The 13,888-nt window shown below is 52.1% G+C and overlaps 3 protein-coding genes across 13 annotated transcripts in view; 1 reads left to right on the top strand and 2 right to left on the bottom strand.

The window, feature by feature from the left end:
* Positions 1-47: 47 nt before the first annotated feature.
* Positions 48-2,902, bottom strand: GLTP (glycolipid transfer protein). The gene is made up of 5 exons (XM_032128295.1): positions 2,716-2,902; positions 1,964-2,025; positions 1,613-1,746; positions 961-1,111; positions 48-798 (listed from the first exon to the last, which is right to left on the bottom strand). Exons 1-5 carry the CDS (start codon positions 2,816-2,818, stop codon positions 616-618), a joined length of 633 nt encoding a protein of 210 aa, XP_031984186.1. The 5' UTR covers positions 2,819-2,902; the 3' UTR covers positions 48-615.
* Positions 2,903-3,263: 361 nt separating this feature from the next.
* TCHP (trichoplein keratin filament binding) lies at positions 3,264-10,831 on the top strand. 3 transcript variants are annotated; one of them, XM_032128402.1, is made up of 12 exons: positions 3,265-4,189; positions 4,259-4,439; positions 4,649-4,702; positions 5,284-5,352; positions 5,571-5,744; positions 5,937-6,049; positions 6,349-6,415; positions 6,668-6,840; positions 7,039-7,120; positions 7,309-7,497; positions 7,568-7,651; positions 8,124-10,831. In XM_032128402.1, the coding sequence occupies exons 1-12, from the start codon at positions 4,017-4,019 to the stop codon at positions 8,154-8,156; spliced, it is 1,392 nt and encodes a 463-aa protein (XP_031984293.1). In that variant the 5' UTR covers positions 3,265-4,016; the 3' UTR covers positions 8,157-10,831. The 3 variants fall into 3 exon arrangements, with proteins under 3 accessions (XP_031984291.1, XP_031984292.1, XP_031984293.1); XM_032128400.1 differs by having other exon boundaries at positions 3,264-4,439; XM_032128401.1 differs by lacking the exon at positions 4,649-4,702 and having other exon boundaries at positions 3,264-4,439.
* The window catches only part of GIT2 (GIT ArfGAP 2), a 24,618-nt gene continuing 19,676 nt past the window's right edge, over positions 8,947-13,888 (bottom strand). For all 9 annotated transcript variants that reach the window (XM_032128396.1, XM_032128387.1, XM_032128391.1 and 6 more), the window contains 2 exons: positions 11,937-12,000; positions 8,947-11,151 (listed from right to left, as the gene is read on the bottom strand). In XM_032128396.1, coding sequence (XP_031984287.1) covers positions 10,939-11,151; positions 11,937-12,000 — 277 coding nt within the window. In that variant the 3' untranslated portion in view covers positions 8,947-10,938. The remainder of the gene's footprint in view (positions 11,152-11,936; positions 12,001-13,888) is intronic.

Raw genomic sequence — 13,888 nt, 5'->3', positions numbered from 1 at the left:
GTTCCTGACACAGCCCCCATGAACAGCCCCAAATGAGGCTCCCAGGCCACGGGTACTGTCAGTTTTTATTAATTGCTGCTCCCGGGGCTCGGGAGGTGAGGGGGGCTCATAAGGCACCGCAAACACCACGGGGACAGTCCCTGGTTTCCGAATCCCGGCAGAGGGGCTCGCTCTCACGCCGGCACCGGAGGAGTTGGGGTCACCTGGGAAAGTCATCAGCTCCTCCAGCATGGGCATCATTCTGGACAATCCAGTGCCAATCAACACGAGGTGCCCGTTGGTGGGTTCCAGGCACGGTCTGAGTGCCACTTCATTCATCAGCAGGACACTTCATTCCCTGCCCCACTGAAGACAGGAATCCGAGAGTTGGGACTAGAAACACTTGCTTTTCCTCTTGGGAAATCCGAGGGTGACACCCACAATTGTTTTATTGCCGTGTTCTTGATAGAAAGTTAATTGCTATTATTTTTTGGTTAGAAAAGACGTTATCCACTGCAGATCCAGACAGGAATCGAAGTCACCGGAGAGCTGGGAGCTGCCCCAGCTGCGTCAGTGATGAAGACACAGGTAACACCCATCACACGTTATTTAATCTGTGCCAGTCCTGTGCCAGCTTTAGGCTTTGTAGCTCAGCTCAGCGTTCATCTTCGTGTACATCTCATAAATTGCATCCAGGATTGGAGTGACCCTTGTGAGAAACTGATGGATTTTTTCTATGCTTTCCTCTTCTTTGACTTCTTTACCCTTCTCCAAGGCCTTCAGCAAATCGGATTTGTAGGGGAGAGCGTAGACTGAGCCCTATAAAACAGGGAGAGGGAGTTTGACTCCCACAAACCCAACAGAGACCATGGGTTGGGGTGTCCTATTCACCAACACTGTGGGGTCTCCAGACACTTGTCAGTGCACAGGAACAGCCTTAGGGATGATGGTTGGATGCTTGGAGAGGGAGGGAATGCTCACCGTGAAGAGCTTCTGCAGCATCCAGCCGTGGTATTTCTTCAGCGCGATCTCGTAAGCCTTCATGGCGTTCACTCGGATGAGGTTCGGATGCTCCTCATCCCTCTCGCCATCGGAGATGCTCTGCAGCAACACCAGAATGAATTTCAGACCCCTGGGAGAAGAGCAGAGATGTTTGGCTCAGGGAAAGGGGTGCTGCTTCCCAGCTTCCAGCCTGGTGTGTCCAAGCATCCCAAAAACCAACAGTTCCAGCAGCGCATCCCCCTCGCAGAGGTGGTGCCTGTCCCTGTGTGTGCATCCAGGGAAGAGAGAGGGAAGGGCTGGATGGAGCCCTCGGGGGCAGGACATGGGGCCCAGGAAAGGATAGAACCTCCATGTGAAGGTTTGAGGGCTGAGCTGGGCAGGGCCAGGTGTGGCCCCATGGATCCTCCAGGCACTGCACGGTCCTGGCCCGTCCAGACAATTTGTGGGCTCACGCTCTGAGGTTGAATTTCTGTGTGCATTCCCGGGGGAGATTTGGGGAGGGGGTTCCCTGTGCTCCCCAAACACAGCACCCCACACTGCCCAGCCCCAGCCCACACAGCCTCCAGCTGGCGTTCTCCAGCTCCCCACATGCCGGGACACAGCCAGAGCAGCTCCCGACGCTGTGAGTCACCTTTTCAACCACATCAGCGCCAGCGTCGCGCCCGTCTTGGGCCAGGCCGAGCCATGCAGCTCCTTCTCCACCTCCAGGATGTTCTGCAGTGTTTTGAACTTGGCAGGGTTGGAGTCATAAACCGCCCGGATTTTCTGAGGGCAGAGAAGGGGGTTGGCTCCCAGGAGCAGTGAAGCACAGTGGCTGCTAACGGGGCTTTGGGCAGGAGTCCCGGGAAGAAACATGTGACCCGATGAGCCACCGCTGAGCCCAAAGTCCCCGTGGGAAGAAAAGCCTTTTGAAACACCTTCAGTCCCACAGCATCTCTCCCCAGGGATTCTCCCCTCTGAGCCCTCCTAAGTCCCTTCCTACCCTGATATTTCCAGTCAGGTCTGCTTTGACTGGCGAGTAGACGATGGGAGTCCCCAGGCAATCTGTGGAGAAAGGAAGGGAGGACACTTAGTCATTGGTGACACAGGGGACACCACAGACATCCCATAACCAACAGGTTTCACTTCAAGCACAGCCTGGGCACTGAGACACGCCAGCGAGACTAGAAAAGGATCTCTGAGCTTCGTAGATGGATGTTGGCTCTTGGGACAGCCCTGCCACCTACTACGACCCCACCTCCAATCCCCCAGGCTCCGGGACACAGCCCTGGCAGAAGGTCCTGGAACAGCCTGACAGGCACCGGACACTGCCCGTCCGCAGGCAGGCAGCCCCATGTCCTGCGCTTCCGGGGCTGCCACCGAGCCGCCACACAATAGCTGACATTGTGGAGGGCAGCGAGCACACTGTGACACGAGGGCGGCCACGCCGACACCCACCCATGTCCCGACACGGGGTGGGATCCATGGGTGGGATGGCAGCTCCTGCCCCGAGCCATGCCTTTGGATGGGGTGTTCCAGGGGACGACAGGACGCTTCCCAAAGGAGCTGCTCGGCGGGTTTGACAGGATCGTGATGCAACCTTGGCCCTGGCAGAGCAGCCAAGCCCGGCGTGAGCCCTGGATCAGGCAGGAGGGTCACCACCCAAAACTGGGGAAGGGGCACCCCGCAGCGGCTGAGCCCGCAGCAGGCCTGGTCCCAGTCCTCATCTCCCAGCCCCGGCCACCCCGGTCTCACCGAAGAACGGCGGCAGGTGCGCCACGGCCTCCAGGAAGGGCAAAGTCTCGATCTGCTTATCAGCCGGCAGCGGCTTGAACTCGTGTTCCAGCAGCAGCGCCATGACCGGCACAAGTCCCCCCTGTCTCCCCCTCACCGCTCCCCGGCTGAGGGGGCTCTGAGGGCAGCGGGGGCCGACCCGGCAGCGCGCCCACGCCACGCTCCGCCCCCCGCCGCTCCGACCAATGGCTGCGCACCGCCCAGAAGGGCGGTGCGCAGCCATTGGCCGGAGCGGCGGGGGGCGGGACTTGCTGCCCGAGGAAGCCACGCCCCCACCGCCCCCTCAGACTCTGGGCCTGGCCGTACCGAGGAGCTCGATCTGCCCCGGCCGCGTTCCGAGCGTCAGTGGGGCCGGCGTTAATTATTCACGGCGATAAATATTTTATAGGGAACAGATGGAAAACAAACCTCAACGCGCGGGAGTGATGAAACACCTCAGTGAGGGGTTGGGTGGGAAAATGACACCGAGCGGGGACACGGAGAGGTGAAGAAGGGGTGGGAGCGGAGGGAGGCTCAGCCCGTGCGCTGCGTGGGGAGCGGATTTGCCGGTGACAGGGCCCCAAATATGGTGTTTTTACCGGTTATTCTGGAAAAACAGGTCGTGGGGCGATAGCGATCTGTGGCTGGCAGGGAGGGTGCGGATACAAGGCCGGTGCGGGGAGCTGTGGGTCACTGGCGGTGGCATCTGCTGGCGCTGCCGGCTGCTGCCGCCTCCCTCCTCGCTGCTAGACTCCGGTGGTGCCCGCACCCCCTCTCGGGATGCTTGAAGTCCGTCCCGCGGTGGCAGGAGCCAATTCCGTGGTGCCCGCGGTGCCCTGAGCCCACCCCAAGGTGCTCGCAGCCCGTCCTGGGATGTTCAGAGCTCACTTCGGGATGCCCCGCAGCCCCTCCGGCGGTGCCCGGCCATTCCCGGGTCACGCAGCGGCCGGTCCGGTTGGGTTCGCTGCAGGCGGCGCCGCGCTGGTGCCTTGCCAAGGCGGGCAGAAACAGAAACCTTTAACCCCTGAAATATTTACAGCGCCATAAACCCCGCGGTGCTGCGCGCTCCGAGTTGGCACAGCGGCACCGTGTCCTGCGAGCCGGGCCGGGTCGGAGCGAACGGATCCGCCGCCGCCGCTCCATCTCCCCATCCCTCCGTGCTCGCCTCCGTGTCTCCCCGCCTCCCTCCGTCGGTCCCCGCCTCCCTCCGTGTTCGCGGAGCCCGTCTCGCCGTGTCCCTCGGCGGGAACCGTCGCGGCCGGGCGCGTTGCGGGCGCATTGCGATGTCGCTGTGGCTGCGCTGGGGCCGCGGCCCGGAGCGCAGGGCGGCCGAGCGGCGGGAGCTGGAGGCGCGCAGCCGGCAGCAGTGGGAGAGCACCAGCCGCGCCTTCGCCCGCGCCGCCGTCTGCTGCTCCCTGCAGGCGCGGTGGAGCGAGCCCCGCGTCCCTCCGCCCAGGTACGGCCGCGGTCCGGTGGGGTCCCGGGGCGCTGCCGGGGTCCCCCTGACCGCCGGTGTGTGCGGCAGCGCGGCGGCGGCGCGGAAGGACGCGGAGGAGAAGGCGGCGCGGCTGCAGCGGCGGCGGGAGCGGCTGCAGCGGCTGCTGGGCGAGGAGCAGGAGGCGCTGGCGGCGGAGCTGCGGGAGCGGCGGCGGGGCGGGATGCGGAGGCAGGAGCTGCGGGACGGCCCCGGAGAGTGCAGGACAAAGGTGAGGGAGCGGCCCGGCCGTGCTCGTCCCGCATCCCGGGGCACGTCCCGTGAAGGGCCGCTCCCGTGCTTCACCTGTGCCAGCGGGACTTGCTGGGGGCTCCCCAGGAGTTGCCAGCACTTGGTGCCCTGAATCCCCTGTCAGACTTGGCGGGGTTTGGGATACCGAGCTCTCTCGTATCCTGACCTGACCCGGCTCTGTGTTCCCAGTTTGCTGAGCCACTGCTGCACGAGCACTGGAACAAAAACGCGGAGCTCCGAGAGGTGATACTGCTTTCTCTTTAGTCCCCGCTGCCTTGTATTTATTAAACCTGTTTTTAACTTGAAAGTCATCGTATCTCTACTGCTGCCACTCATCTTGCATCACAGCAACAACCCCAAGTTTTGATAAACAAAAAGCAAAGAAGTGAAAGGGTTTGAGTTTAAATAGTTTTAAGAAGCTCCCTCAAAGCTGTATTTTTAAAAGTCAGAAATCTGTTCAGACTCTGAGCGGATTTTCAGTGCTCACAATGTAAATATCTCAGGTGCATAAAATATAAATAATAGAAAAAATATAAATCTTAATAGCTATACCTGGCATGCTGTGGCGCTTCCTCATTCTTTATTCCACTCATGTGCTGCTCCAGTGCTGCAGCCCTGTGTCACTGTCACTGTGGTGTTTCCCATGTGACAATAACCCTCAGCTCAGGACCTGGTGGGCACCTCGGACACTCAGACAAACCCACCTCTGCAGAGGCAGATCCTGCTGGGATTTCAGGGCCAGGTGGTGTTCCGGAGAGTCTGGAAGATCCTGGGGGACAGAACCTCTGGCACTGATGGCCCTACTGCATCTGTTGTATCTCCAGGTGGAGTCGGAGCTGCACAGGAAGCACGTGAGAGAGGCTTGGGGTGATCAGCTAACGCAAAAAACCAAGGTATGGGGGGTAGCCCTGGTGTTCTGGTCCCTGGGAGGACTCTGAAACACATATGCAGGTGGAGATGTGACATTTGTGCCACAGGAGCTGCTGCTGGGAAGGGCACTGTTAACAAAGCCATCCATCTTGCTGGGGTCTGCTCTGTGGATTTTCTGAGCCAGAAGCTGTTTCTTTGTGTCAGGCTAACCTGAGATGCTGTTTTCTTTGGGCTGGGAAAGGAAGAGGTGACTGAACTCAAAGAGAAGAAATGTTATGAAAACGAGTACGAAACGGCACGGGGGGAAGCGCCGGAGAGAATGAGACAAGAGGAGGAGAAGCGTCAACTGGAAGAGAAGCAGCAAGTGGAGACGTTGCTTCAGCAGATAGAAGAACTGAAATTACAGGAGACAAAGGTAATCTTGACTTTCTCCTCATTTGAGAATTCATTGCTTCACTTGGAAATACAGCAAGGCTGACCTGACCTCTTCTCTCCGTGTTTGCACTGCAGGGAGCAGCACAGGGTACAAACTCTGGTCAAGCATGCTCTGTGGGATGCTGTAGCTCTCTGATGTACTCTCTCTTGGCTCTTGTTTTGTCCTTTTTAGGCAACAAAGCTGAAAAAGGAACAAGAGAATTTATTAAAGCAGCAGTGGGAGCTGGAGAACTTGGAAGAAGAAAGGAAACAAATGGAAGAGCACCGGAGGAAGAAAGAGCTGGGGTAGGACACCAAGTGGAGCTTGTTTTGAATAGAATCTGTTCCTGTGTCCACAGCAGTACTTGGGGCACAAGGAGATATTCCACGTAGCAGTGGTAGGATGTAAATATTTGGGTTTTGGTGGACTTGCCCACAGCAGCCAAGGAGCAGAGGCACTGGTACTGTTACTGGTGCTTTTTGTTCCTGGTAGCAGGTTCCTCATTGTCACACACGTACCTCCCTGAGTGCTGCTGTACAATGACGTGGTGCTTTAGAGTCAATGTGATTTTGGCTTTTTTTTTTTCTTTTTTTTCTTCCTTCAGTCGCTTTTTGAGGCATCAGTGTGATGTCCAGTTAAGGAGACGAGCGCAGCAGATACAGGAGGAGCTGGTAAGAGATTCATTTATACTTTATAGATGCTGTGGGGTGAAAAAACTTGTTGTGTGTTTTGTGTCTGCCTCTGATTCCTACAGATCAGGAGGCCTCTTCCAGCTTGTGCACAGGAGCACAAAGCTCACAGGGAAGCAGCGGATGGAGCATCTTGCTGAGCACACCCTTGACACTGTCACCAGTAATGCCCAGAGGAGCCCTGCACACAGGCTGCAAGGCTGGTAGATAGTTAATCTCGTGGTTTTTCTCCAGGAGACAGACAGGCAAATCTTATCAGCCCTCCTGGAGAAAGAAGATGAGGATCAGCGCCGGCAGATTGCGCAGCAGGAACGGGCGGTGGCAGACGTGGCCTGGATGAAGAGGGTCATCGAGGAACAGCTCCAGCTGGAAAAGGAGAGGGAAGCAGAGCTCGAGACTATCTTTAGGTGAGTCTGCCCACCTCTGAACTTCACCTGAAGAGTCCATGTGTGCTGAATGTTCTGGGTCAGAGGGTCACTGAGAGGCAGAGGTGGGGTGGACACACCAACTGGCAGGGAACAAACCTGAAGAGAAACCTGAGTACTCCTCGAAAGCACAGGATAGCTCATCTGTGCCTCAGACATAATTCTTCCGCTCTCCTTTAGGGAAGAAGCTAAAAAAATGTGGGAGAAGAGAGAAGAAGAATGGGAAAGAGAGAAGAAGGCCAGAGATCGCCTGATGAATGAGGTGATGATGACCTCTGTTGTTGATGTGTCTCCCTTGGCTCAATGAAACCATCATTCCACTTGTCACCTACCACTGTCTTGAGAGTCAGAGCCTTCCACAGCAGGGTGGAAGGGATTTTTCTGCTTGTCTGGTGTGTTTTCTGGGAACTGTTTAACCATCTTCTCCCTCCATCCCCTCCCTTCGCACAGGTCCTTGCAGGCAGACAGCGGCAGATCCAAGAGAAGATGGAGTTAAACAGACGGGCCCAAGAAGAGTCCATAAAGTATCGAGAGCAGCTGATCAAAGAACTCGAGGAGGCAAAGAAGGAAGGGACTCGTCGGGAGAAGGAGCAGGAGGAGGAACTGCAGAGAGCCCGCAGGAGGGAGCTGCAGGCACAGGTAGGCTGAGCTCCCCAATACACACCCGGCTGGTGAGGCCGCCCTATCTCACCCGATTTCCTGTGCACAGGGGACAGAGTGCAGCTCGAGAGAGGAGGAGGAAGAGCAGGAGGGATGGGCCCGGCAGCACCGCGAGCAGGGCTGGCACAGCAGGGTAAGGTCACACCTGGGTCACTCTGACACAGAGGTTGTCCTGGCACAGGGGCCACCCCGACAGACGAGTCCATTACCAAGGGTGACAGCATCAGTGTCTCTGATCTGCGCTTTGGTTGTCACAGTGCCAGAGCACAACACTGGCTGTTCCTTCCCCTCATAGAGCTCTACAGTTCTCTCTCTTGCTGATATTGATATATTAGGCCCTATCTTTTAAAGAATTTTTGAGGCAGATGTGTTGCTAATGCCTCAAATGTTGCTCAGTTCTGAAAGGGATTTATTGGCTCTGTTAATGCAGTCAGTACAGTGCAACTCCCCTGCTCAGTGTCTGTGGTGTCTGTCCTGCTTTGCCTGGCTCTAAAATTGAATTTGAGTAACCCTACCTAAAGCCCCTGCCCAGCACATCACCTCCTGTGCATGCTGAATAGCCAGAGCCCATAAACCAGTGCTGGTCTTTGTTTTGACCCCATTAGTTCTACAGTTACCCAAGAGCAGCTTGGACTTGAGGAACAAGCACGAGATGCAGCTCCAGACTACAGAAAGAAAACTCTGAAGGCTCAAGGAACTCTTGAAGTAATGGTGCCTCTGGAATAGCCTACGGTGAGACCAAGACTTGACTCTCTGAAAACATTTAGCTGTGGCCCAGCTGAAGAAGAGCAAATTTCTACTATCTTCAAGAATGTGGAAGTGTAAGCACCTTCAGAGAAGTGAACTGCTTCACTTTGCATTCTGGAGTTGTGCACACGTGAGGCAACCCAGCAAACAAAAGGCCCCTGTGGACCTGAGCCGTGAGAGAATCAGTGCCTCCCCAGGAACAGGAGCTGTGAAACACCATGGGCTGTGTCAGACTCCCACCTTGGAGAATCAGGCTTTGCCCGGGTGCCCACTGGACTTTGAGGAGTTAATTCATAATGCACACTGCGAAGCAGTCAGATCATGTGTGCTGTGGCAGCAGTGCTTGTCCAGTTCCTCTCCAGAAGGTGCTGGAGACTTCATTAAATGTTGTTTTTCACTTGTTTCATAAATAATGAATAATTGAAACCTGAACAAGGATTTGGTTTTTTTTACGTGAGCAGACTATGCAACAGGAGGAGATTGAGTTGATTATTGTACTTCATTCCTTGCTGTTACCATCAACTACTGCAGCTTGACATCAGTCCTGTCACAGTGCACAAGGAGCTGTAACAGAGCTGTGACAAAGACTGGAGGCACCTCAGCACTTTACTCAAGTGTAGAAACCTTTCCAAAGATCTTTAGAGAACCAGCAGTCAAATAACCCCACATTATTTCACACGCTGAAAGGGTTTTAGCATTTTATAGTAATACTGTAAACAAAAGATTAGAAGTCAAAATATTGTACAGACAGAATGACACTGATAAATACAAGGTTTGGAAAAAGGCAAAAAAGCTTTTCCTTTCCTCTGCAGCATTTTGTAAAGGAAGACCAAGTTTGTATACAGGGGAACAAGAGGAGATCTAGTCCTAAAAGAAAAACACCTTTGTTATTTGAGGTGCTACAAACTCTGTGACTGCAGTGCTGTGAGTGAATGAACTTGCTGCTGGGGGTTCCTGTGGGGTGTGAACCACTCTGATTTCAGTCTAGCTGGAGCAGGGGCTGGCAGTTCCTAAAGTGTCCCTTGGTTTTGGATCAAAGGCAGGTTTAAATAAGTGATAAATTACACCATAGCTCAGTGTCACCCTGCTTTGGAAAGCAGGTAAGATATGTTAAAGAACAGCACACAGAGGTGTCCTGAGAGACTGAAAAATACCATTTGCTGCCTTTCAGCCATGCCAATTTAAGGAGAAGTTCCTAGAAGATTCTCAATGTATTTAATTGCCAGTTGCATGATTTTGAAGTAGGTCTCACAAAGATCATTTGTAGTTCTAATCCCCTGCGTTGTCAGGCTAGAGCTGCTTCTGGGGTTCAGAAGGACGGAGAGGAAATAAAACCGCACAATGAAGAACATTAATTTACTGGGCTGTCATCTCCTCTCTCCATTCCTTCCCTCCCTCAGGCTCTGGGAGCCAGACACAGCACCAGGAATCCAGCAGTGCTATGGCACTTGTGCTTGGATATATCCACACAAACACACCATGGCTGGCTCCTGGGCAGTGACAGCACACTTCCAAGTGGGACACAAGCAGGGGCAAAAATCAGTGACTTCCTGCACCACCTGAAATTCAGACTCCCAAAAAAATTCTCATTTTTGAAATTATGGACTGACACTTTTGTGAACTGTTACGGATGAAGAAACCTGGAGCACATGTGGCCACTGGGGCCAGGCAGTCTGGCAGCAAGTTGTCAAATTTTGAAAGATTTGCATAAAAAACTTAGGATATACAAGAAATGTTTTCACATTTGGATATGTTGAGGTACAGAGGTTATGTGCTGTGGCAGACACAGCTGCTTTTGCACTGGCACTCTTCTAACTTCCTTTTTTTGTTAACGAGCACAGAAATCTTTAGTGAAATTGCATCTGGAGTTACTGAGAAATGCTGCTGCAAACAAGATGGTGCCTCAAAGATGACAGGAAAATTCTGCAGGAAACTTACCAATGAATTACTAACTCAGAAACAAAGGATAGTATTTAAACCACTAATGCCCTAAAGTAACATCAAACATATATATTAATGGCATAGTGACAACTAAAAGAAATAACTATTAAGTTTCAAATTCCTTCCAAAACATAAAGTGACAAAGACCTTGTAGAGTTACACGTAACAAGCTTGGATGCCCACAACTACTACTGGTTTAGCAGACTAAAAACATATTGCACAACAGTTGGTATGGGAACAGAGAACGTTGGGCTGGTACCCCGTTACCAGGACAAACCTTCTTCCTGCTGGGAGCGGTCCCGGAGCTTGGGGAGCCTCAGCCAGAGGGATCCTGGCAGGGGAGGCTCCGGAGGGACGGAGATGCTGCCCTCCCCATCTGTGCAGTGGTGTCAGAGCAGTTCCACCAGCAGGATCTGAAAGCAGAACGTGGCCCCAAGGAAACATCTACAAGAGCTCGGTACAGCGCTGGGACACGAGAGTGGCTCGACAGCTACTTGCGACATGCTATTATCCATAACTACACTGGCAACACAGGCACAAAATAAGGCAGTGGGTTAAATTAATCATAAAATTGTTAGAAAACATGCAAAAATAATACTGAGTTTAAAAAAAAAAAAAAAAAAAAGTTTCTTGCCCCTTGAAGTTTTTTCCTCATAAAAATGCGCATAGTTCCACACCTATATGTTGAAATCCAACCTTTAAAAAACCCCAGAGTAAAAAGCCCCGAGTGCCTCAGTTGTTGTTCTCTTTGGTTGTGATGGTGACCAGCTGCTTGGCAGCCTTGGCGATGTCGTAGGCGCACTGGATGACCTGCTGTGTCACCAGCTGGATGTCGGGCGCGGGGCTGGGCTCCGCGGGCAGCGCTTTCCTGCACTCTGACTGCAGTCTGTAGGCACTGGATGTCAGCAGGCGCAGGGAAGTCCTCACCAGCTCTGACTTGGGCTTCTGGGAAGGGAAAACAGAAGCTGAACCAGGCAGAACAACACAACCTTTTAATTAGCCGGGAGTGCTCACAAGGGTTTCTTTGATGCGGGATGGCTGCGGCCAGGCTCTGCCTTCCCCTCGTGGCAGCAGGCAGAATTTCTCCTCTCACGGAGGTTCCAAACGGCTGCCAGGCAGCAGGCAGGGAATAATAGCTCCATGCCCTCCCTTAGGAAGTTACTCATGCACATTTCTGGTGCCTGTTTACTGTCCCAACCCATGTCCTGGCTGGCAGGAGGGGACAGCGTGTCCAGGACGATCAGTGCAGGCGGGACAACAGTCTTGGCTCTTTCCTCGTGGTTTTGGAGAGGTGGCTAAGACTTTACAAGAACTCAGCCATGGGGATTTCACTCCCTAAATTTGCTGTGAGCAAACAGATCACTTTGGTGGATGGGTAACAGATCTAAACATGGCTGCAGGAAAGAAATCCAGGCAATGGCACTCAGATGGAAAAGGGGGTGATGAGTCTGGTGAAATTCCCATAGAACTCCACAACTCTTCATGCCAGATCCAAGTACCTCCAGTTTTCTGCTGTTCTTAAGAGTTTTAAGTTCAAGAGTACAATTAAAGGCCTGGACTCACTTTAGCCCTTCCCAGCTGCCACGCTAATAAATACAACGGTGCATCATAACCCCATCATTTCTCCCTAACATTTTCATTTAAGGAAAACAATTTTTGATTTTCATTCTGAAGGGAAATTACACTTGAGCAACAGGGCCAAAACCATTCTGATGGTGGCAGGTACTTACTTTTGGGAACAAGGCTGCCATTTCTGTCACTGCCACATGTATTCTCTCGGAGCACGGTATATAACTGCAAAAAGATGCCCTGGGTTAATTATTGTGTAGAGACTCCCTTCCCTCTTCCAGTTCATTGCTCAGTGATTGTTACTCTAAAAACAACCACGTGGCTTCAGAAAAAGCAAGAACTTAACCAATAGTGCAAAATTACTTCTTAGATTTTCGTTGTTCTTCAGAGTTGGTTTGAAGGAATAACTGTCCCCACCTTTTATATAAAACATTCTCAGGAAAGTCTCCATTTGTGTGCAACTTCAGAACACCAAGATGCCTTCTTGGATTCATTAATACCCAGTAAACAGACAAGGCAGAGTTCTCACACACATGCATCCCCAAACTACCAACTGCATTCACAGCCTGTGAGTTCTAGGCTAAATATTCACTCATTCTGATGAGTTAGTTAATAAAACAAAGGCAGATTCCATGAATCCTCATTGATTTCTCTTCTGATTTATATACCAAACGAAAGCTGGTCTGCTCAAAATAGATCTTACCATAAACTGCTGTGAATAGTGAAGTGTTAGTGTGCTCTCTCACAAGTCTCATTTCAAGAGACTCGTTTTTATGCATCAAAGACTCAACTTTAGCATAAGTTAGTTCACATGATTCAGTCTTAACAAAGAGAATCTCAAAAATCACAAAGCATTCAAGAAAACTATTCAGCACGTGTGGGTTATGGTAGGTCAGTGCCCTTTCAAGCAAAAAGAGCCCCCGAACCCACCCCCCTCCCCAGTCATTATTTATTTGATCTTCTTGCAACACCAAAGGTGCAAAAAAATCAGTCACTTGCAAATGCATTGAGAGAGAAGCAACACACTGGGGTCATTTTGGCAATGCAGGAAAATGCCTTGAAAAGGAGTATTTCCATGTGTCTCAAGTCACATGAGTTCTTCCAAATAAACTAAAAGTGGAGAGAGGTCTTCCAAGTTCACCACAATTCCCCTTCTGCTGTTGAGTTAATGATTAATCTGCTCCCTGCAGCGCCCTGCTCATTAAGAAGTCAATTTACTGATTAAACCCTTCACTAATAAGCCAGAGAAAGCCCTGAGAATAACCTGAATGAGACACCCAGGTGAACAACACGTGTTTCATTGTATGCTCTCTAGGTCAGCTGCAAAGTTTCCAGCGTGGCCTGGAGGAATGGCTTTAGTTTAATGTCTAAACACTCACTGTGAGCTTGTGAAATGCTCTGACACTGTGTTGGGTTTACACACATTCCAGTGAGACATCAGGAAGATATTCAAGTAGTGACAGCTTGGAAAAGGAATCCCTCATTAGCAGTAAATTGTGTTAATCTCTTTCTCCAATCCTGACATTTGTTGGCCGGGGTTTGAACCTGGGCAGTTCTGTTTTGAAGAGCCTCTCACTTAAATTTCATTTCTATTTTAGGCATTAATAAACAGTATTTTGGTCAGGTTGGAAGATACCATATAAACACAGATCTTTTTTCATGGATTTGGGATGCAAATGATCTCATTTGACCCCCAGCTGTATAAACACTTGAGGGGCCTCAGCTAGCTGTCAGGTGAGAATGTTCCACCTTGGGGATGTGAAACTCCTGCTACTTTTGCAATGGTGCAAAGATGCAGCAACCACATGTTTTGTTCATAGAATCACAGAACACTTTGGGTTGGAAGGGACCTTCAAACCGCAAAGATTTCTTCCTAAAGGAAGAAGTTCTTCCCTGTGAGGGTGGTGAGGCCCTGGCACAAGTTGTCCAGAGAAGCTGTGGCTGCCCCATCCCTTAAAGAGTCCAAGGCCAGGTTGGATGGGGCTTGGAGCAACCTGGGCTAGTGGAAGGTGTCCCTGCCCATGGCAGGGGGTGGCACTGGATGGGCTCTAAGGTCCCTTCTAACCCCAACTATTCTGTGATTCCATGATCCAACCAAGTTGTTGTAATTTAA

Source organism: Corvus moneduloides, chromosome 18 (genome assembly GCF_009650955.1).
Source record: "Corvus moneduloides isolate bCorMon1 chromosome 18, bCorMon1.pri, whole genome shotgun sequence".
NCBI lineage: Eukaryota > Metazoa > Chordata > Aves > Passeriformes > Corvidae > Corvus > Corvus moneduloides.
The sequence above is the reverse complement of the archived record's forward strand: the minus strand, read 5'-3'. Positions and strand labels throughout refer to the sequence as shown.